Source organism: Pezoporus flaviventris, unplaced genomic scaffold (genome assembly GCF_033815535.1).
Source record: "Pezoporus flaviventris isolate CSIRO_AGI_PZ_B2104156 unplaced genomic scaffold, CSIRO_AGI_Pfla_v1 ptg000015l, whole genome shotgun sequence".
Lineage (NCBI taxonomy): Eukaryota > Metazoa > Chordata > Aves > Psittaciformes > Psittacidae > Pezoporus > Pezoporus flaviventris.
Window position 1 is genome coordinate 40,651,877 of NW_026892563.1, and position 21,745 is coordinate 40,673,621.

Sequence of the window (21,745 nt, forward strand, 5' to 3'; positions counted from 1 at the left end):
ACCTGGATCTCTGTCAGGTTGTCAGAGTCCAGCTCTGACCCTCTCCTGAGTGTAAGCTGGAGATGATGTTTGTTAGGTGGCTTTCAGGCCCCAAAAGCTTGGCTGTGTGCTGACACCAGGAGCTAACTCTGCAGTGACGATGTCTAGTGGAGCAATAGTGACAGCTCGTGACAAATGACTGAGGCTTCTTCATGGCAGAAATGCCTTTAGTATGTCACCCTCTCCTGACCATGGTGTTCCTGGTACACTTCTTTCACTCCATGAAGCCAGTCCAGAGAACCAGAGGAAATGGCCTATAGAAGATGTGATTTGTGGGCAGAGGTGGTGAAAGACTCGTCTCCTCTTTAATTTGAGTATTCATCAAGGTGGTGGAAAAAGTGTGGATGGGTAAGGGCTATTTCTATGTACATGTGCCTCATATTGTAATCATATTGTAATCTCATATTGTAATTGTAATGTTGTAATCACCAATTCCTTCCAGATCTCAGCTACTTTTCCAGCTCTGAAAGGCTGTGCTGAATTCCCAGGAATAATTTGTGTTAGGTGGCCCTGTAACTATGATGCTCCATCCTCCTACTATTACCTTCTGTTCTGGGCAGTTGGTTGAAGCAGTGTAAAAGTGGTTGCAAGAGCACTGCCATGTTCCTGGTGTCTGTTTAACTTTATGTGAGCTTCAAAGAAAACAAGCCAACAGCCGGAAGAGCTGCTCCAGGCTTGTCAGGGAAGGGGATCTATTCTGATTACTTAGCAGGAGCACTAACATGAAATCAATAGGGTCTCACTCTGAAAGTGTCTTATAGATGGGCCTACTGAATTTCCCATTGGATCATTGGCTAAGAATAACTCCCTGAACCACCTCATTTCCCCTTGCTGAGGAAAAACAATACCTCTCACCTTTAACATGAAGACCTCAGGACACTTTAATATAAACCACAAGTGAATCATTCCAACACTCCTGTTGTAGGAAGAATGATATCTCTTCTTTCATCCAAATCTTCTCACTCACTCAGTACTCACTTAGCACATTTCTGCTAATCAACACAGCTCCTGGGAGTGGGCTGATAGTTGCCCTCAGAGCTGGGTACAGAACCCATGAGATAGAAGTCCAAATCCAGCCTTTTAACTGAGAGGTCTTATTGTAACCAGTCAACCTTGTACTCTCCGATCTGCTGCTTTTCCTTGACATCCTGTCCCTCATGCAGGAAGTAAATAACCCATCCAGTTTCATGGTGAAAGCATCATCTGTGAGCAGGCAGCAGCAATAGGTTTAGGGATCCTTTCCATTCTAGGGTATGCATGCATGCTCCAAATGCAGTGGCTAGGCACAAGCAGTGTGCAGCTCATAGGAGATGTCTGTGTTGCTGGGGAGGGTGAGGTTCCAGGGCAGGCATGACATTATCCTGCTGTGGGAAGAGCACAAGGAAATCAGGCTGGGCATTAGCAAGTGGTGGCTGCTATTCTAACACAGGAGCAAGCAAAATGCTGATGGACCTTGTACTGCTTTGCAAGGGCATGATGAACAGGGTGCTGTGCTCTTGCCAGGATCAATTGGCTGGAGGGTGAATTGGGATGAATTGTATGGGGTTGTGTTCTTCATCTTTCTACACACACACCCCCACTTCTGCCAGCAGTGCTATTGCTGCCCTGAGTGTTCTCAGTTTAGTGGCAAGAGCATAGCTGTGAACCTGTGCAACTCTACAGCTCTCTATCTCCATTGCAGCCAGGTCCAGGGTTTCCAGCAGTGTAGGTTAGCACCCCTTTAAGACGATGTGCCATGGTTTGCCATTCATAAGTAATAAAAGGCCACGTATCTCCACATCCATTCTAACTTTAGAGTGCTTTGCTCTGCAAAGCATGCTAGGAAGGAATAGACCTTATGCTCAAGGGAGTGCCTGGTATTTACATAGGAATGCCTCTATATTTCCCCTATCTGGGTCTATTGGATCTATTTTTATTGCCTTGTGCTCGAGTTTCCTTCCTGCCCATCAGAACAGAATTTGAATGTGAGCCCATTTTGCCTTCTGCTTCTGTTTTTTCCTGTTTTGAAGTACCCGGTAGCTTGCTTCAGCTGGATGCAGCATAAAAGTCAACTCAGAAGCAACACAGACAGAGTTTAATGTGTCAGTATAGACCCAGCTACTTTGCCGTGCCTGCAGGAACTTTGGATCTGCAAAACTCCTGGCAAGAATATTATACTGTTGAGAAGACCTTTATGTCTCTCAGGATGAGGACTCGGTTGCTTCTACTCTAGGTAAGGTAATCATGGCTGAAGGCATATACTCTACAATGCATGGCCTAGAAAATCCCCAAATAATTATCTTTAGCCTTAGTGCTTTATAAAGCTGTGCAGTATGAGAAGCAGAAATATATTACTGGTCTTCTGTTGTCTCATCCTGAAGAATGCTTGTTTGTCATGTTTCAGATGGGGGCCCATTGTTGACAGAGGAAAGATGGAGAGAGTATTCAGGGACAAAAGGAATAAATTCCAGTTAGTACAAGATTTTACCATGGTTTGTGACTTAAGCATCTTCAAGGTGATGTAAGTCACAGCCACTTTCCTTTCACAGTGCAATGCTTTTATCCTTGAGGAATAAGTGTAGAAAACTCCTAGAAAACTACCTTAGTAATTTTCCTCCCTCACAGGTAGAAAATGATTTACACAGGGTCACCGAGGTGATGGGAGGGACCTCTTTACGTGTTTATCTAAACAGGGGAGAGAACGCATTGTTTCAAACCACAGGCTGCATGCACTGCCTCAGTGGGTCCCAGTAAGTTATTCCAGTGACTTACTTGCTATCCAGAGGCAGTGGGGCTGCACAGAACTTGCCATCAATGGATGCCTCATCCTTCCTCCAAAACTGGTTCTTGGGGAGATACTTGAGAGTCACGCTGTTTATGCGGCAGAGGGGAACTCTGTGGGCCAGCAGCCGTTTGCCCACCTCCTGGTGCTTCGGTCTGCAAGGCAGCGTGAGAGATGTGAGGGAGAGCACTCAATCAACCTGCAGATGCAAGCCGTATGGAGAGCTGTTGAAACACTGGGGGAACCTGAGGTATTATTGGGAAGGCCTCATAATACAGTGGAGTGAGAAGACTCATCTGGCTGTCTCTCCATGGTGCATCTCCGTAGTCAAGACTATTTACAGATAAATACCCTTCCTTCCATCACACAATTAAAAGAACTGGTTTTGCTGTTGCACATAAACTGAAACACTGCCCCAATGGCCACAGAGAGGTAAGTGGTCAACATCTATGAAATCATGAATGGCACAGATGGGGATTGGTTGTTCACCATGTTTTCCAGTACACAAACTAGGGCTGATCAAAGAAAGTTAGGAGATGGCAGGCTCAGAAAGATTGCACACTGCAGAGTACCATTCCTTTTAAGCTGTTAAAATCCTTGCTATGGGATGTTGTGAATGCTAGAAAGTTTACGTAGCTGTACAAATCAAGGGAAGGGGACTGGACAAGCTCATGGAAGAGAAAAGCTAATAAGGACAAAGATCCACCTTTGGCTCTTGAAGTCCCTGAGATCCAATTCTCAGACACTGGGAAACTATTTGAGGAAGTATTGCTACATGCTTACACTCCTTTTTTTTTTAATGCTTTTCCTAGGTATTTGCTTTTGACCATGTTGAAGGTGTGATGCTTGGATAGAGGGATATTTGTACCTACACTCTTACCCAGGTAACATGAACTGAGAAATACCAGAGGTTTGGTAAGCAGCGATTAGAGTCCAGTCAGTTGTGTGCTACGAAGGGGTACAGGCCAGCCATTCTATGTAGATGGACCACCTCCCTCAGGTGAAGTCCATCCAATGGACTTATGCTTGATCTTCTTGGCACCTCGAAGAGCCTGGAGATCATAGATTTCTTTGTGCCTATGAAGAATATGTGTGTAACTGACTCAGCACAATCCCAGAAGCACCTGGGTGACTGCTTGAGTGGAAATGTGATGGTAGGGAAAGGAGAGAGCTGACAAAAGGCTCAGGAAGAGCCTACATTTCTGTTAACCAACATAGCTCCTGGGAGTGAGCTGATAGTTGCACTCAGCATCCTCCTAGGCCAGAGTGGCCAACCCAGACCAGCACAACCAGTCCCTCCCTTAAACCACAGCGGTAGGTGTTGGAGGTTTTGTGTGTCAGACTGTGCCTGGCTTGAAGCTGCCAAAAATAGGAAGCATCATGAAATTGTGGTTATAAAAGTGAATAATAGATAGCAAATGGAAAACAAACAGAGGGGAGGCCATCTCTCTACTGTGTGTTGTCCATGGGCAGGACACAGCCCTGCCTTAGGACAGAGGAACACGGTAAGGTTAAGCAGGTTAAAGAAAGTCACTCCTGGGACTGACATTTGCTCCAAACCCCACACAACCTTTGGATGGATGTAGGACTCTTGGCTGGCTCCAGACCCATGGCAGGGGGGTGGAACTGGATGATCTTAAGCTCCTTTCCAACCCAAACCATTCTATGGTTCTATGATTCTTGGATATGGGGGATGATGTTGTGTGATGTGTAAGTAATGTCAGTGCAGCTAAGTGTGCTGTGTAATAAGTTCCTTACTCTGCCAGACCCATGGCAGTTATGGGGCTTGAGGACATGTTTCTTGGGGCACTCCGAGCAACCAGTGGGGTAATGGCACCTCAAGGAATGAGACTGGAATTGATGTTTGGAGGAGAAGGGCAATATGAGGCAAGACACAACCACACGAGTCACTTGCTGAAAGTATGAGACTGGCTGAACACTCCCCAGTCCCTGTGCACTTTTGGGGAGCTGCAGGATGACACGCATGTCAGATGACCTGAAATGAGTCAGTGAACACTGCTATCTGAAAACCTACGCCCATTAGGCACTGAGCTTGCCTGCACTGGAGGGCAGAGCTTTGCCTGGAGTGGGGAAATCTGTTTGTTACAGTGTGAATTAGCAGGGATATCTTCAATTTTATACTCTCAAATCTGTAGGTTTATTGCTGTAAGCCTATTTTTCAGTTTAGCCTTGTGCTTCTTAGGAAGGCACCTAAATGAGATAACAACTGCTGTTCTCTCAGGGTGAGGGTGTCTCTGGATAGGTTACCCTGCCGTAACTCTAGTGTCTCATTAAAACCTGAGGGTACATCAAAGCCTGGGGATTGCCTGCCTGTCTCACTTCTCCTGCAGGACACCAAACCCCGTGTGCCGCAGCTGCAAACGGAAGCGCTGCACGGGGCCTGACTTGACCTCGGTGTTACAATTTCCTCCCTTTCTTCATCTTTGGGAAAGGCGGATTTGGCCTCCAAGTTAGAGAGGGGTCGAACAGACTGAGCTGCACCAGGCAGGAGTACTAATCCAGATGGCAGTGCCTGGCTGGAAATCTGTCACCAGTCAGCTATGTCAGTCTGGAGAGCACCCTGGAGTGTGGCTTCCCTTTCCCTGGTTCTCATCCCTACCTCCTGGTGCCCGGGACCAGGCAATGCAGTTAGCTTCAGGTCACAGTGCTTTGGTGTAGCACTAAGGACTGTGTGGAGGCCAGTGCCGGAACCCCTCTGATCCTATGAGAGCTGGCTGGCGCACTATAGCAGACAGGTTTCCTGCTTCCTGAGGCAGCCAGCAGTGCGTGCTAGCTGCATGTCCACCTTGTGGTTCCCAGCCCACAGCAGTGGGAAAGAAGGGATAGGAAGAAGCGAGAAAGATTTCCGGGGAAGTTCTGCGGTGGAGAAATACCCTGTGGCAAGGGCTGTGGAACAGGAACCTGAGTTTGGTCCTTTCATTCAGATACAGTTTGGAGAAGGGAGGTGCTTTCAAGAGAGATCTGTCTGTCTGCACACATGGTCTTCATCCTCTGCCCCCTGGATGATTCCCTATGGTGAGAGCCTGAGAGCTTTGCTGCATCGCTGCAGGGGCAACAAGCTACTGAACACATTCCTGACTGTGCAGAGATGCACTTCTCCTCTTTGTAACTGCTGTCCTGTCAGGCATCAAGAGAGCTGTCTAAGCCTGGAACCTCTGATGGATGGGGTCTTGCTGTAGCCATCTCTGACTGGCAGAGCAGTAATCTGGCTGTGGTTAGAACTGGCACCAGACATGTGAATGGTGTAGAAAACGAAGTAGCATAGCAACACAAAAGTGCCAATTTGGGGATCCCAGAGTATACCTGCTGCACTCAGGGAGGAGGCAGGCCTGCCTCGGGTTACTGAGCAATGGTAGCACATGCCTGATGCTTGAGAGCATACAAGGTAAATGTGGAGAGGCTCCAGAAGAAAGGTTGTGGTTCATCACGCAGTGACTGCCCCATAGGGAGATTTGCTATTGTTGTGCTTTTCCTGGACTGGGGATAAACAGCATTAAACATGGAGCTGGAAAAATGAAACAGGCCAAAAGCATGCACTGTCACTCACATGGTGATCTTCACTGTGTCCTTGGTGCTGTTGCTCCAGAAAGTGATCTCAATGCTGGTGACTATGTTTCTTTTCTTCTGCAAATGGAACTCAACCAGGCTGTGATGGACTGAGCAAGAGGCAAAGTTATGTGGGAGTGAGGGCTGGTATTGTCAGTTAGACCTACCCCTGCCAAGAGAAGTCTTCTAGCACTGGTTCCCCGGCCCCACCAGCACTAAGAAACAAACTGACATAAAGAAGTCTCTGTGCTAGGAGAGGCACAGCAGGCAGGTCTGCGCACTCCAGTATAAACAGGCATTTTCACCCCCCCCTCAGTCCTGAAGCCATATGGCTGTGTTAACCCAGGGCTCTGCCCACACTGGTAAATCCACTGGGAAGGGCTTTATAGGGGAGATGTGCAGGGTTAGGGCTCTTCAGCTGTGTGTCTCAGACCGTCTGGGCCACAGGAGCTGATTCTCATGGGGATGGTAGGTCCTAACTACCCGGATCTACCTCATTTGGTCAACACCATTCTGACTAATTTTTGTTCTCATGCTACTTACCACAGAATGGAGCTGAAGGACCGGTCATTAAATACACTTTTACTTCCTTGGGAAGCTTTGTCATGTTGACACCTGCCTGCTCCAGCAGACCTGCAAGAGGAGATAAACCCAGTGCAGGGAAAGCCATGAATGACCCAGAACAGAAACGGAGTTGTTCCCAATTCTCCTCCACTCACCCCACCCAACTCCACTGTCTTGGGGGACAGACCCTGGTTTATACCAGTGCAAATCAGAGCAAGTGCAGGTTTGTAGTTTCTGCTTGGCAGGTTAATGTTCCCTCAGAAAGCTTGTTCTGGCTACCCCAGGTGATCATCATCAGAATAACTCTTGGTGGTATCTCATTCCTCTGCTGATAGACTGTTATCAGTGTGCAAAATGAGGGACACAACTACTACTGAGTCAGGAAACTCAGTGCAAATGTAAATGACAGTGCAAACACTGGGAAATTTAACTTGTTGGTCAAGTGAGAAGACCACCATAACTTGAGGCCTGCACCACTGACTAGCTGACAGTGTGGCTGGGTGACATGGGGAAGGAGTAGCTGATCTGAGAGCACCTATCCCAGAAGAGCCCTCTCCTTATATTCCTCTGGTACCAGACTGCAAATAGCACTAGAAGACACTTCCTCCCCTTGAGCCACAGCCCAGTTTCAGAAGCCTAGAGGTAACTATTACCTTCTCCCAGTCCAGGGAGTTTATCTATGGGATGACCGTGACACAGCAACAGTGACTGGTTTGCGGGAGAATGGGACTTCAGGCTTGGGCTAAAATTTCCAGCTGCTTCTCTCAACAAGACCCTTTTTGAGTTAACTGCCCACTTGTTTGGCAGGTGATTCCGGAAACTCGTTTGTGAAATGAAAACTGTCATGGTCAGAAGTTCAAGATTTTGGTCTTCTGTCTTGGGCAACATATGAGCTTTTAGAGCTTCTCTATAGAAGCCTGAAACCGAACCAGTTTCTTACTATCCCCAAAGAGATTCAAGGCAAATCCTGCTCAGAGTAATCTGAACTGCGTACTGTGCTCTGCACTGGCACCCGTCAGGAATGTATTGTCATCTGCTCCAGGCAGGTCTCATGCTGGTACTGTACCTATTCTGGGACAGGAGAACAGGAAGGGGTCCGCACAGTCCAGGCAACGACCATTTAAAAAATCTTGATGACTTGCACAAGGGAAAGCCAGGAACGGACAGGAATTTTTCAAGGCACTGACATAGAGATGTACTGCCCTCATGTGATCACAGATCAGGTATTTATAGCCTGCAAGACAAAACGCACCCAGAGAACAGCAGCCGTGAGCCTTCCTGTTGGCTTCAGCCTTTTCTGCCTGTTCCCAAGAAACACTCTTACTGATTCTGCAGCAATCCCCTTCCCGTTAATAACATTTTGCAGCGCTTCTCTGTGACAAGCCCAGATCCCCACTGCAACAGAAGTTATGTAGGAAGTTAGAAGTGCATCTCCCAGGCTAATGGAGTCCCTGAGAAGATGGGGACTGCTGGGCTGCCATGTCTCCATCAGTGTGCTATCAATGAGGCCCCAGGTGCTCTGCAAGGGGGTACAATAGCTTTGGATCCCACCTGCACTGGGACCCCAGCTATGGAAGTGAGGTGTCCCCTATAACCTGGCCCCCATGCAGAACATAGTTGAATATTTATCCACTCTATTTACTGTGTGAAGTCCCATTCTCAAAGGGCTGTAATCATACAAGCTGTCTTTCTAAGTATAGACACAGCTTGCAGCATGAACTACAAAAAGAAGTCTTTCCCAGTAGTACCCAAGAGCCTTCCTAGCAAAAATGCTTTCTTTGTTGATGCAAACTCTACTGACTCTAGGGTTTTGGCTCATACAGAAGTGTCACTAAAATCCCATCTCTCTCTTGACCACAGTTGCAAAGACACTTGACCTGTATGTGGTTTTCATTTCAGCTGCTTGATGTACTGCTGAGAGGAGCTGGGGGCTATGAATCCCACCACCATGTATCTTTACAAATACATGTTGTATCGCTTTGATGTCTGCCCAGACTGCAGCAGGAGCTGGTTGGCAAATAGCATTTTCACAGGCTGGTAAATGGCCATGAAAGCCACAGTGTTCTCACCTGCAGAGGGGAATCGGGGGCATCCTGGCTGATCTTTGCCTCCATTGACGAAGTAATCGATGTGGCCTACAGGGATCCGGATCCCAAAATCTGAAAGGAGGTGAAATGCTACTTCATTCCTACACTTGGTCTTCTGTAGGCTTTACCCTATATGGTATAGGACAGGCCCCAGTAACTGGTTGATTAGTAGTGCTGGACCCAGCTCCAGTGCTGGAGGCAGCAAGGACAGATTTCCTGTTCCAACACACCTGAACGCTCCATCCCTGGCAGTGTTCAAGGCCAGGTTGGACAGAGCCTTGGGTGACATGGTTTAGTGTGAGGTGTCCCTGCCCACGGCAGGGGGGGTGGAACTGGATGATCTTAAGGTCCTTTCCAACCCCAACTATTCTATGATTCTGTGATTATGCAGCTTTGCTGCGTGAAGCAGAAAGTGCCCCAGGCCCTGCCATCAGAATGACCGGGAACTGCAGCTTCATCACCACCTCTGTGACTCAGGTTCTTGATTCTGTGCAAAGGAGAACAAAACTGACCACAGCCTTAATGTGTCATGGTTGAGAGTTCCGTTGGTAGAGGTTTTCATGATCTACAGGCAAGAGGTATGACTCAAGGGCAGGGTGTTATTCTTCAGCACATGTTCTGCCTACACAGACCCCAAGTGCTTTAGAATACTCTTGTGGAAGGAGCTGTTGGTTTAACTCCTTACTTTCCCTCAGGGCTAGCAGCGGCACCTTTCTTACCTTAGGTGGGAAAAAGCAAAGTGAGACTAGACAGGTAAATTCCTTCCATATGGCAAAAGCCATGCTGAGCTGATTCTGCATAAACTCACTTTGCTGAGTGAAAAAACCTCACTGAAGGATTGCCCTCTGTTTAATCTCCACCTGGCTGTTGCTTGAAGTGCTCTGTGGTATGGATACATGCCAATGAATTAATCATTAAAGCCTATCTCACCAAGAAACTTCCTCAGAGTGAGCCTGAATTTCTGGTAATCTGGCAAAAAAAAGGGACAATGACATAGAGGCTCCTCAGGAATAATGATGGCAGGACGAACAGAAGCATGGGCCGAAGCAGATGGAAGACAGCTTACTGTCAGCATCAGTATGAATGGCTTCCACAAAGAGGGCATCCCCAGGATCCAGGCGTTCCTCAGGGCTGGCTTTGGTGTACTTAGGGCCTGCAGGATCCAGGCCTGTAACAAAATCAAACACCTCAACAAGCAGTGCTCTTCAGCCTCTCTTTCTTACTTCTGGGCCAGTTATTTTGTAAAACCTTTAAACTGTTGCTAGGCAGAAGTGATGAATTATTCCCAGGTTGCATTGATTGTGCTCCAGAATGGTTTCTGCCACCCCAGCTTCCACTGCAGCTTCCTTACCTTGTCCTCCACTGTTCCACTCCCCCTTAGTAGTTTTATACCTCAAGTTTCTAGGCTGTAAAGCTGTGACTGAACCTCAAATAGCTCTGACAGAGCGAGTACAGAGCATCTTGGCTTTTCAGTGAAAGAGGATAGAACTCTTAACACCTTCCCTAAGTGGAGCATAATTTGTATTAACACTACAGTCTGAGCAATGTCACTGAAGATCATCAGTTGGGTGATGAATCTGGCATCCCAGGTATTAACTAATCCACGCATTACAAAGCTTCAATATTATCAAACATCCTTAGAGGCTTCTGAGGTCTCTCTCACAAATAGAGTCCTTAAGCATCTACATTCTTGCCCAAAACCTGCTCCTGAAGCAACCTCCGGGGAGTCAGAGGAATAGAGGAAATTATCCCTGGCAATTCCACAGAAAAGGTTAAAGAGATTTGTTTGTTTGTTTCTAGCTGAGGTTTATTCTGTTCACTTTTCATAGGAAAAAAATCTCACAAGATGTTCTACACCCCAGGCAACATCGATAGTTTAAGAAACAGCTCTGCTTCACATGCCAGTTTCCAGCTGGCCAAGTTTCACTGCCTTGGACTCAGTCCCATTAATTCTCTATGGAGAAGGCAATATCAACAATATACAAGCTGACATGTCTGCTTTTGTGAGAGGGTTTCCTTCTTGGTGACATTTTCCCTCTATCAAAATGAATCTCCATCCCTGGGAATTCCCAGAACTTGGCAAGACCATCAACAACCTGATCTAACTGAGAAGGCAGCCCTGGGTTGTGGTTTTTTAGGGGGGGTAGGAGGTAGTCTAGAAATCTTCTAAGGCCCCTTCTCACCTAAATCACTCTGTGGTTCTATTCACACTCCATATCAAACAGCTGAGTTGAACCAGAAAGCTCTAAATGCCATGATCAGGCTCTAACCATCTTTCCCTGTAATTTCCCCACTGCAACCTCTTCCCCACATCCAGGGGACTGGCTCTCTTTGTTTGATGTCAGCTCTGATTTGGTACAGCTGGGTGGCCTTAGCTCAGTCTACTGTGAAAACAGCTGATCTGTGGGAGAGAGCAGCAAGAAGCTTTATCTGGGGCTTCCCAACACTGGCTCAGGTTCTTGCCTTTGGTCCTTGCTGGAGCTGTGTTGTAGGGATGCGATGCCCAGCCTGGTGTCCTGCTTTTATCGTGACAGGACTTCTTGGCTAAACTCGGGCTTGCCTCATCGCTACAGATTTGCCTGGTGATCACTCAAATGTGGATAACCCTGGTTGCCGTCCCTGGACCTCCTCTGCTCTTCTTGCCCAGACACGGTAGGACCATGCCACTTGTCAGTGAGGCCACTGCCCCTGCCCGTGGTTGTCTCCTTGGCTCTCAGCTCACATTTTTCCTGCAGAGCAGCTGACACTTGCTGCTCCACACAATGAGATGCACTGTGGGCTTTGGTTTTAAGAACCACACAGGTATAAAGGGGAAACAAAGGATGGGGGTGTTGTGGGCTTTCATTACTCATGAGGCCTTGTATTCTTTTTATGCTGGCAGCCAATTTGAAGAGTGGAGCAGGGGTGGAAGGGCTCTTTTGCAAGTACATGAATTCTTTTGGCAGTGCGGAGGGGATTGATGGCTGGAAAGGGATTGTTAGGCTCTTCTGAAGCTAGGAAGAAGCCCGGAAACTTGGAACTAATGAGCCCTTATGCAATTAAAAGACCACTATGGATGACTCCCCTTCCTTGGTCTTTCATTCTCTCCCTTGAAGAGCAGACAAGAACCCAAAACTCAGTTTTATGATACCTGTTATGCGTCCCAGCTGACCGCCATGGAAGTGTCCCACCAGGCCCCCGACATGCGCCCCAAGGCTTACCCCAATGATGTGGATGGATGTCCCTGAGACTCCCAGGGCCTGCAGATTGATGATAATTCAAATTAATGTTTCTGTAGCAGAAAGGTGAAATACCCTGTCTCAGTCCATACAGCAGCTCTGTAGCTCTTCTAACATAGGACTGCCTTTGAGGTGTACGGTAGAGAACCAAACAGCTGTGGGAATGATGGGTATTGCCCTTTCCATTTTTCAGAGTCTTTATTCAGGTCCATAGATGCAAACCCAACCCTAACCAAGTTGGTCAGGTCAGATGTTCCTCTTTATAACTACATGGCCTGTATCTTCTCTTTCCACAGCTTGTTTCAGGCTGAATTTTCCTCTCTCAGCTGAGTGATCCATGTTCGCCTTGGGAATAATCTTGGTAAAGCTGAGAAAATTTTGTCACTTTTATACCACCATTGTGCCAATATACTGATTAGTACTTTCAGGTTATATTTGCAGAGATTAAGGGTTTATCCATGAGCTGAACTGCCAGGTAAAGCACAGCCACTTAGATCTGATGTGAGATGACTCCACGCACAGGAATTCAGTTGCCAGCAGGCTGGCCTGCATGTTGTAGCACCATGCAGTGGGAGAGCATATGGTGCATGACAGCATGAGGGAAAGATGAAAAATCCTGACTTTTAAATGAGGCCATATCCTTGAGCAGTAATGAAACTTATGAGAGGAGAATACAGCCTTCTGTGGTGTAGTGTAGGACTGAAAAAGTCCTCAAGTAACTAGACTACAGCTCAGCACAGATATGGAATGAGAAGTGAGGACATTGTCCAGCTTAGTCATTTGTTCACTCTATGAGTGTGATAGTCCTCTCCCCCTCCATCCCATCCCCATCCTTCTGATGACACAGTGGATCCAAGGGTAGCCATACAGCAATAGGTTAGAAACGTGTGGCTGTGGTGTGTAGACCCAGGAACTCCTATGCTGGGCAGCCTGGGTCTGCAGTGCAAATGTTACACGGGGAGTTTATGCATAGGTGGTTAGCACAAAGATATATCACGTTCACTGTGTTAGGGGTGTTCAGCTGTGCTGTGCACAAACTAACTGTGACACATCTGGGGCTTTCCAGCTACTGGGAAGTATATCTGAAGCCCAAAGCAAATATAAAATGACAACAGGGGTGTGTTTTCAGAAAATGTCAAAACTCAAGAGAAAGATGGAAACCAGTGGCATGCTGAAGTCTGCACTGAGAGAGGGGGGGAAGAAATCTCTTTAGAGTTACACAGTTCTCACTCTGGAATAAAGTTCGTGGAGACAGCAGGTTGGGAGCAGGTCTCTGAATCTCTTGCATGAATGATGTTCTTTGGAATGAATGATGTTCTTTGGCCATGCTCCCCCCCACACTGGAAATGCACAGTATCTTACCAGGAGCTTGCTGATGAATTGTGAGATGGAGAGGGCCAGCTCTGTGACATTTTCCACTGCAGAGGGATAGGCTCCTGTAGACCCATAAACCCAGTCTACTGCAATCACGTTCACCGGGCTTGTGTTCAGTATGGCACGGACAAGCCCTTCAATCCAGGAAGGTTTAGTGCCCAAAGCCCTGTGGAGTCATCAGAAACGAGTATGTTAGGTGCCTTTCAAAGTAGGGCATATGTTGTTCACTGGTGCTGGGGCTTCACATGTCTTGGAGGAGGCTGCCAGATGTTGTTGAAACATCTGGGTCCGGACACCAATAGCTGGCATCTGCAGTGGTGTAGTAACACCTTCCAGAGCACACTGATTCAGAAGGGCACCACATACTTTAATGAATGAGGTAACATTTGCAGGGCTTAGACCGAGATCTCAGTCTTCTTGTGGTGCCACCACAGAGCCCACCTCAAGTACATGAGCTGACCAGGAACATTTGGATCCTGCTCTGCTACCAACTGGCAGGAAGTCCTTGGCCAAATCACCTTGTCTTTCACTGCTACATTTCCTCACCTGTAGGCAATTAAAAAACCCCAAACCCGATAAAATCTATGCACAAGAATTCAAGGAAAACAGAGGGGGCTATATTCTACCCACTTCCCTTGTTACCACCTGGTGAGAGGCATGCTATGTCACATGAGGGCAAAAGCCGGTTTTCTGGAAAGACCCTGCAACATCATCTGTGCTTTCATCCTGGTCTTCTATGCACTTTCTATTCAGGCTTTTGCACATCAAAATAGTGTTATATGGTCACATCTGGCTGAAAATTGGAAAGTAAAATAAGCTTGCAGAATGGTGACAGCTTAAAAGAACCCAGCTCAAATCGCTGCCCTTTCAAGAATGGTTAATGTGTCTGGCAGGGCTCCTAAATGGCTGCCTAAACCAGGCTGTTGATAAGTAAGGACATGAGCTCCAAGAAGACAATTTTAAGGGGCAACAATCTTGAAGAAAAGACTTAAATAAAAAGGTTGAAAGACAGAAAAGGGAAGAGGTAAATAAGGAGAGAGAAAGAGAGAACATGCAGGAAAGTTACGGGAACGAGATACAGAAATAAAGAGATTTCAATTTCCTGACTTTTTTTAGGCTCCAAAAAATGTGAAACACATACAAAAAAGGCAGCTGGCCACAAACTAAAGGACTTCAAGTTACATTGTAATGAAGGCTGTCAGCACCAATTTCCATGCCTCTGCCCTGGCCCACCAACAGTCCCCAGGTCCAGTATTGGGCAGAGCACTCCCGACTCTTATCTTTAGGTGTTTTGCCTGCTGCCCCTCTGCTGAGAGACTAAGAAAGTCACAGGAGCAGGAAGTTTCCCTACCGGCCGCACCCAGCACTTTGGAATGCCCCAGCAGCATCTACTTTAGCAGTGAAAGCTTAGTCAGGGTGCTCTTCTTTCTCTCACCTGAAGCCATGGATTATAATCTTGGTGTCCAAGCTGCTGTTGAAGCTGCAGTTCTTGATGCCATCACCAGCTAAAATCAGCTCCCCACAGCTGGGGTTTGAGGAGGTGAACAGAAGAAACTGGACCTTAAGTTTACTGCCCCGAAGGAAATTGGCTGTCTGGAAGTCAGTACAGTGATGCCCTGGGAGTTTGTCTGTATTCCCTGCAATGAAAGGCAGTGAACAGCATATTCAGTCTGCATCTCTGCAATGGGAAAAATAAAAGCTTGTTCTGATCCATTAGGAAAAAGAAAGTAGCATTCTCACTTCTATTGATAAAAAGGATAGAATATAAATTATAATCAGCCTATTCTGGAAACTTAGTCTGATGAAGCTGTTTCTGTATTTTAATGGAATTCCAGCACTGCCTGGGGAAGTAACTGTGGATGTCATGGTAGCTTTGACTTGAGAGTGGTTTTACTGAGATGTGAACGATGTTCTGTTGGTTTTGGTTACAGCTACTACATACATTTATGAGCTGGCTACTAGATCTTTGAGAAAAAAATGGTTGCCAACAGATAGGCACCACTGAATGGGGATATTTGTATTCAAATAGTGGAAGGCTTAGTAATGGGGTGAAATTTATTGACCTGCAATGAGCAGGAAGCTAAATAATTATATGATCCCTTCTGACCTAAAAAGTGTTATTGTATGAAGTGGCATATTTGCATCCTGCTGTGATGACAGTGCAGCCACTTTCCCGGACTGGAAGAAGCGAAACAGCCTTGAATCTGCGTGTACAATGATAGAATAGATATATAATCAGACAACCATGTTCCTAAGCGCTGGCTGTACCTATAGAGATACTTTACACTAGCTAAGGCAGAACATGGCCTAAGGGTCAGCACAGTCTCACAATGAGATGCAATATTCAGATTCCCCTTTGTGGGAAGTGACAATTCCTCTGTGGTTTATTTTGGCCTTCCTGTGTACTGAAGGCAAGAGAGAAAAACATGTTCTCTGAGATCAGTTTGGGGAAAAGGCAGCTCCTGAGGCAGCTTAACACGGAAGAACGGGTTCAGTGCAAGCACTGTGTGGTCAGAAATGGTGTAAAATGAGAGGGATCATGAGTAAAGATATGGCACGCTGTGAAGCAGTGTGATGCAGGTGATGTGGAGCTGCAGTGATGATAACAGAGTCATTGCCAGCACAACTGAAGAAAGAAATAGAAGCATGGTGCCTGTTTATCTTCTCTCAGCTACTGCAGATTACACTTGCTACACTTGCTTTCAAAGCATGAGATGCCAGTGCCGGAAGTCAAGTAATCCCTTTTTCGCTTCCTTACGCTTCAGAGTAAATCCAGATCACTCTCCTACATCAGGTTAGTGGAATTCAATCACTGAGACTGAATCAAAGCATGGGAGAAGAAAGTACCATTCTTGCATCACCCTTTCTCCTGGCACCTAACTAGATTATAGCAAGGATCTTTTGACACACAGGTTGTCTGGGGAGACTTGAATTCAAATCCTTCTATGTAAAACCTTCAATCCCTTTGCCAGGCACTCCTGTTTTACTTACCTGCTTGTGCTGAGTTGAGCAGCAAGAGGACAGCAAGAACAGTGAGCAGCTTTCTCTTTGGATCCTCAACCATCTTCCTGCTAGTCCACTCCAAGTACCAGGCAAAAACAGCCATCATGGGTTGCTTGATCATGTTCACTGTGTTAATGATCAACCAGCCTGTGGGCTTTTGGGAAAAAAGGGTAGGGGCAATTACCTCTGCTCTTACTTGGCCATTTGCCGTAGTCTGTGTCAACAGAAACAGATGAAAACCATGCTGACGCTTCTTTCCTACCTCCATTTCTTCAAGGCAAGCTTCCCATTTCAGAGATGGGCTAGTGAAACCAGCCCCAACAAGTGACAGAGATATAGGGCTTTGTCCTTGCCACCTAGACCTGCCTGCTAAATTCTGACTAGGGACACTGCTTTGTCCAAGACTTCACAGTAAGTCCATGCTAGGAAGATTCATATCAGTTTCACATCTGTGTACTTTCCTACTGCATTGTTGTCTCTTTCCTGTATTTCTAACTTTAGCAGTAACTGCTAAAAGACCACAAAGCAATAGATTGCTTCTGAAAAGTAAAATGTAACTGGTGGCCATTTCACCATAATACACTCAGACTGTACATTTCTTAGGGCTGGGACACTCTTAACTTTTCGTTTGGAGAGTTCATTTTCAGATACTATAGGAAATAAAAGCATCATCTCAGTAATGCACCAGTTTCGTAAGCATGCAAAGACTTCAAACAGATCTCAGAACTAAAAAACTTTACTTGTTTGGTGTAAACAGATGGAGAAGCAGAAGTGAAGAACCAAATATGTAACCAGGAGTCAGTCACCCGACATTCATGAGGGGGTGGTACCACCTCCCTGGCTGCGTTAAAACTGTCTGGTAAGAGCATGCCTGTTTCCTAAGTCTCATTGGTGTGTGTTGGTCCTCCCTGCAGAAGCCCAGGGAAGATCTGCCCCTGACTGTGTTAAATGGCAAGAACATCAGGCATTGGAACAGGCTGCCAGGGCACTGGTGGAATCACCATCCCTGGTGTTCAAAAATCATGTAGATGAGGTCCTCAGTGACATGGGTTAGTGGTGGACTTTGCAGTCCCAGGGGAATGGTTGGACTTGATGATCTCAAAGGTGTTTTCCAACCTAGGTGATTTGGTGATTCTGTGAGTGAAGGAGCAGTAACCTGTCCAGGCACTATTCTACAGCTGCTTTATTTGAACAATAAAATGAAGAAATTGGTTCAGTCTGATCAGAAACATGACCAAAGATCTTTCCAGAAGCATCAAACGTTATCTTCCTTTGCAATTATTTGCAATAGCAGTCATTTCCTTGCCCTCATTTTCTCCAGCCAAAGGCTTTGGGGCTGTTATAGGCAGAAGAGCTTTTTTATTTCCAAGTCACTCCTGAGAGAAACTTGTCCAGTTCTCACAGGGAAGTTAGGCAGCATTAGCTGCCTGGCCTGGAGGGCTACTAAATCCCTGCCCATCTGTATCTCCTAGAGACACATATACAGATACATTCTGATCCTGAAATACCTGGCTCCATAATCAAGCTGGCTTATTGTCAGAGAAGCAGGTTCTTAGTGTCTCTTCAAATATGCGATTGAGTTTGTCAGGCCAGTCAGTTCTCCAAGAATGAAAGCTGCAATAGAAATAGCCAAATCCTGGTTTCCAGCCTGCTTTTCATCTTTCCAATCCCAGCACTAGATTCAAGATGATTCACAAACCATAAGATAAAAGCCCATAGACTACAATGGGCCCACTCCTTCGTTACACCCACAAATTCCAGTGATCTGGATAATCCCTCAATCGAGAAAGAAGGAAATAAACTTGTGAAATACCAACAGACAATGATATGTCCATACAAGGCTTCAGGGCAACAGGATAATTGCGTAAATTACTAATTTCTTAAGGTAAAACAAACTGGAGCGCCTAAAGAAAACCAGCAAACACGTCTTTCCATTTTTTTATTGAGAATTCTGGCAATAAGCCCCATTCTGTGTAGCAGGTTGCGACAGTTACTCTTTGCCAAGTTCTATGGACATTATGAAACACCATGTAATATAAGGCAGGCACTGGGTATCACAGCTTAGAAAAGAACAAACCTGCTGCCAAGACGTGCGCATCTGATTTATACACATAACATGCACACTGTTTCAAAAACATCCTGGAACGCTAAAAAAAAAACCAACCCAAAATGAAACAACCCCCCCAGCACTTTCATGACATTGAAAATTCTGTTTCCTGAGCAGTTTTGTGTTGCGTTTTCCATTTGGGTTTTCTTCTGTAATCTCAGGTTTAGTAATTCCAAGAAATTCTGTATTACATCAGCACGCTGCGGTGGCTCCTCATGCAAACAGTGAAAGCCACTAGCTTCCTCTGTGCTGAAAATGCTCTTGCCTCCAAAAACTATTTTGGTGAGAAGGGGTTTCTTTTTATCCGTGAACTTATTTACTCAGTAACTACAGTTATATTGGCTCAGAAATTTACCCTTGGTGTCACTCATGGTACCCCCCTATGGAACTGATGATAATGGCAACGCTGCAAAGGCACTGCGTCTGATTTCTTCCAACAGTTCCTCATGGTGTGATTCACTTGCGAATGAGTCCAGGATAGTGAAAGCAAACAAACTCTGTTTTAGACACAATTTCCTTTCATGAAAAACATTGAAAATAAATTGCACTGTCTGCACATTCAAGCAAATGCTGCAAGTGCCCAACTCAACTGGGAATGTCATTCTCCCACCCACAAAGCTGGCAGAGGCATACGAGCACTGCAAGCGCCCAGTAGTCAAGTGGAAATCTGATCACAGGAAAATTCACTTATCCTGGAAAACCATTCATTGATACCAACGCCATCAGGGTGGCAGCATGGGACCTTGGAGGAAACCAACTGTGAATTATGCAAATGGTGACTATTTAAAACTACTTTCTATGGTCTTTGCATACAAGGGAGGGCATGAAACACATGCAGAGCTTGTCTCACTGTACATTAAGGCCTGGATCCATTCTGCTGCCAGAATAGTTGGTATCACAGCTTTGGTAATTCTTGTCCTTTGCCTATGGAGTAGAAACCATGGATTAGCAGCATGGAGGCTCCAGGATATTGTTTCCAGAACTAACAGAGGAACAGGGTTTAGTTCTCATGTCAACAAAAAGCCATTCAAACTCCTGATTTTCAGAAGAGTGTCCTAACTATGAGATGGTAGGAAGAAAGCATTAAAAATTGACTCAGCAACTGAGGAAGGGAAGACATGGGCAAGGCTCATTGGGTACTCAGTAAGGAAAGGAGGAAAACCTGTCATTTGCTCTTTAATGAGTACTTTAGGGGCATGTTACCTAGTATGACTATATAAATATGCACATGAGGGAAGAATGTATCCTTGCCACGTATCCTTATAGTTCCCAAAACCAGAGGAGCCTAGGTCAGGGCACCAGCTACCAGGCTCAAGTTTCTCTCTTGCTTCACTCACTTTCTTTGCCCTGTGAAGCTCTTGTCACAATGTGGAAGTTCTTCAGTAGGAAGAACTTAGTCCTGCTTTGGATGCATGTGGGTGAGCTCCTGTGGTTCCTTCCACTCTAAAATAATCTGTTTCTAAGTGACAGTGTCAGTCTCTACTTCAGTTTTCTCTCTGCTAACCCCAAAGATCTCATAAGCTACAGGAAAGTTGACCTGTACAAGGTGGGAAGTGGCATCCTCCCAGCAACCGGCTCCAATCTGGTCTCTCTCAGCCAAGACATAAAACTATGGCGAGAGCCTCCCGGTCCTGTACTAGTGCTGTGCTGGTGTTCCCTGGGGCAGGCAGCTGAACATGAACTGCATGCTTTGAGGCTGTAAGCTGGACCTGCTGGCAGCTGGGATCTTCTCATCCAGGACAACGCACTGTGCCTCGAGATCAGCCTTCAGAAGGGGATACTGCTGGGGTGTCCCTCAAAGCGAACAGCAGGCTTTTGTGGACCATTGGCGTCAAACGCCAGGCTGCAGGGAGTACTAGGTTTGGATGAGCATCATTTTCTGAGGCAGTGAGCTGCACATTACCTGCTGAAATTTGTTCTTCCCCCAACCTGTGTGGCTCCCAAACCCGCCTGGACGCGTTCCTGCGCAACCTGCTCTAGGTGTCCCTACCTGGGCAGGGGGATTGGACCAGGTGCTCTCCAGAGGTCCCTTCCAACACGAATGATTCTATGTGATTTCATGTCAGCTTTCCAGCCAGCAGCGTTGATGCTCCCCCTGTTGTATGGCAGCACAACAACTTGTACCGCCCGCGTTCGCTGTAGTTGCACCCCCACTAAGCAGACATCCCCCCCCCCCCCCTCCACCTTTCGCAGCACCACCTCCCCCTCAGCTCCTCTCTGCCAGCCGCAACCCACCAAGACACCGGCACGGTCCGAAACCCCTTTGCTGACCTTGGCCCGGCGGCTCCGCAGGCGGACCCAGCTCCTGGGGCGAGTCGCCTGGCGAAGAGGGAGGGAGAGGATGAGGGAAGCGGAGAGTGCGAGAGGGAGATGAAGAAGGGGAGAGAGGAGGAGGAAGAAGAGGGAGGGAATAGGGAGAAAAGGAGAAAGCGAGATGACTGGGAGAAGGAAAAAAAGAGGGAGGGGATAGGGAAAGGGGTGGGGCGAGGCGGCCCTGCTATTCTCGCCCTTCCTGAGATTGTGGTTGCGCAATGCGTGGGAGAGGCGGCGAGGAGAGCAGGGTGAGCAGCGCTTGTGAGTGAGGAAGCGGAGGAGAGGAGAACGAGCAAGCAGTCGGGCGGCGCGCTCAGACCAGACCAGACCATACCATGCGGCCGGTGGTGCCGCCGCTGCTGCTGTGGCTGCTGGTCTTCCTAGGTAAGTGTTGGTTGGGGGGAGGCCCTCGTGGCGGACCATTCCTGAGCCCTCCGAGTGTTCTCTTCCCTCCTTCCCTGCCGCCCGGCTCCCCTGACCGGCGTCGGGGCGGGCAGCGAGTGTTGGCGGCGTCCCTGCGGAGGAGCTCTGCGCCCGTTACCGTCCCCCCCCTCCTGGAGCGGCGGCTGAGAAAGTTGGGCTCCGGCTTTGAGGGCGGCTCCTCCGTTCCAGTCCGTTTGAATGGAGGCGCTCGGCAGCGCCGCTTCCTCTCGCGTGTGCTGGAACTGCGCGATGAGCAGGGCGATGAAGCTCCTGTCCTGTGAGGAGGGCT

The 21,745-nt window shown here is 47.1% G+C and overlaps 2 protein-coding genes and 1 long non-coding RNA gene across 3 annotated transcripts in view; all 3 read right to left on the bottom strand.

Annotated features, from left to right (window-relative positions):
• The window catches only part of LOC133269691 (trypsin I-P1-like), a 39,881-nt gene that overhangs the window by 1,656 nt on the left and 16,480 nt on the right, over nt 1-21,745 (bottom strand). The window lies entirely within an intron of this gene.
• On the bottom strand, nt 902-17,007 carry PLA1A (phospholipase A1 member A). The gene is made up of 11 exons (XM_061454256.1): nt 16,602-17,007; nt 15,046-15,247; nt 13,599-13,776; nt 12,149-12,257; nt 10,085-10,186; nt 9,001-9,090; nt 7,998-8,165; nt 6,911-7,000; nt 6,369-6,477; nt 2,791-2,955; nt 902-1,403 (listed from the first exon to the last, which is right to left on the bottom strand). The coding sequence occupies exons 1-11, from the start codon at nt 16,879-16,881 to the stop codon at nt 1,319-1,321; spliced, it is 1,578 nt and encodes a 525-aa protein (XP_061310240.1). The 5' UTR covers nt 16,882-17,007; the 3' UTR covers nt 902-1,318.
• Nucleotides 18,863-21,112, bottom strand: LOC133269695 (uncharacterized). Its single transcript, XR_009743521.1, has 2 exons — nt 20,992-21,112; nt 18,863-18,985 (listed from the first exon to the last, which is right to left on the bottom strand). It is a non-coding gene; the product is annotated as an uncharacterized LOC133269695 (long non-coding RNA).

Coding starts and splice junctions, on each gene's coding strand:
- PLA1A (XM_061454256.1), bottom strand. CDS start 16,881: ATGGAGGTAGGAAAGAAGCGTCAGCATGGTTTTCATCTGTTTCTGTTG. Junction 10,187..12,148: donor TCAGCTGGGACGCATAACAG/GTATCATAAAAC, acceptor ATTTTGTTACAG/GCCTGGATCCTGCAGGCCCT. Junction 8,166..9,000: donor CCCCCGATTCCCCTCTGCAG/GTGAGAACACTG, acceptor TTTGTCTTGCAG/GCTATAAATACCTGATCTGT.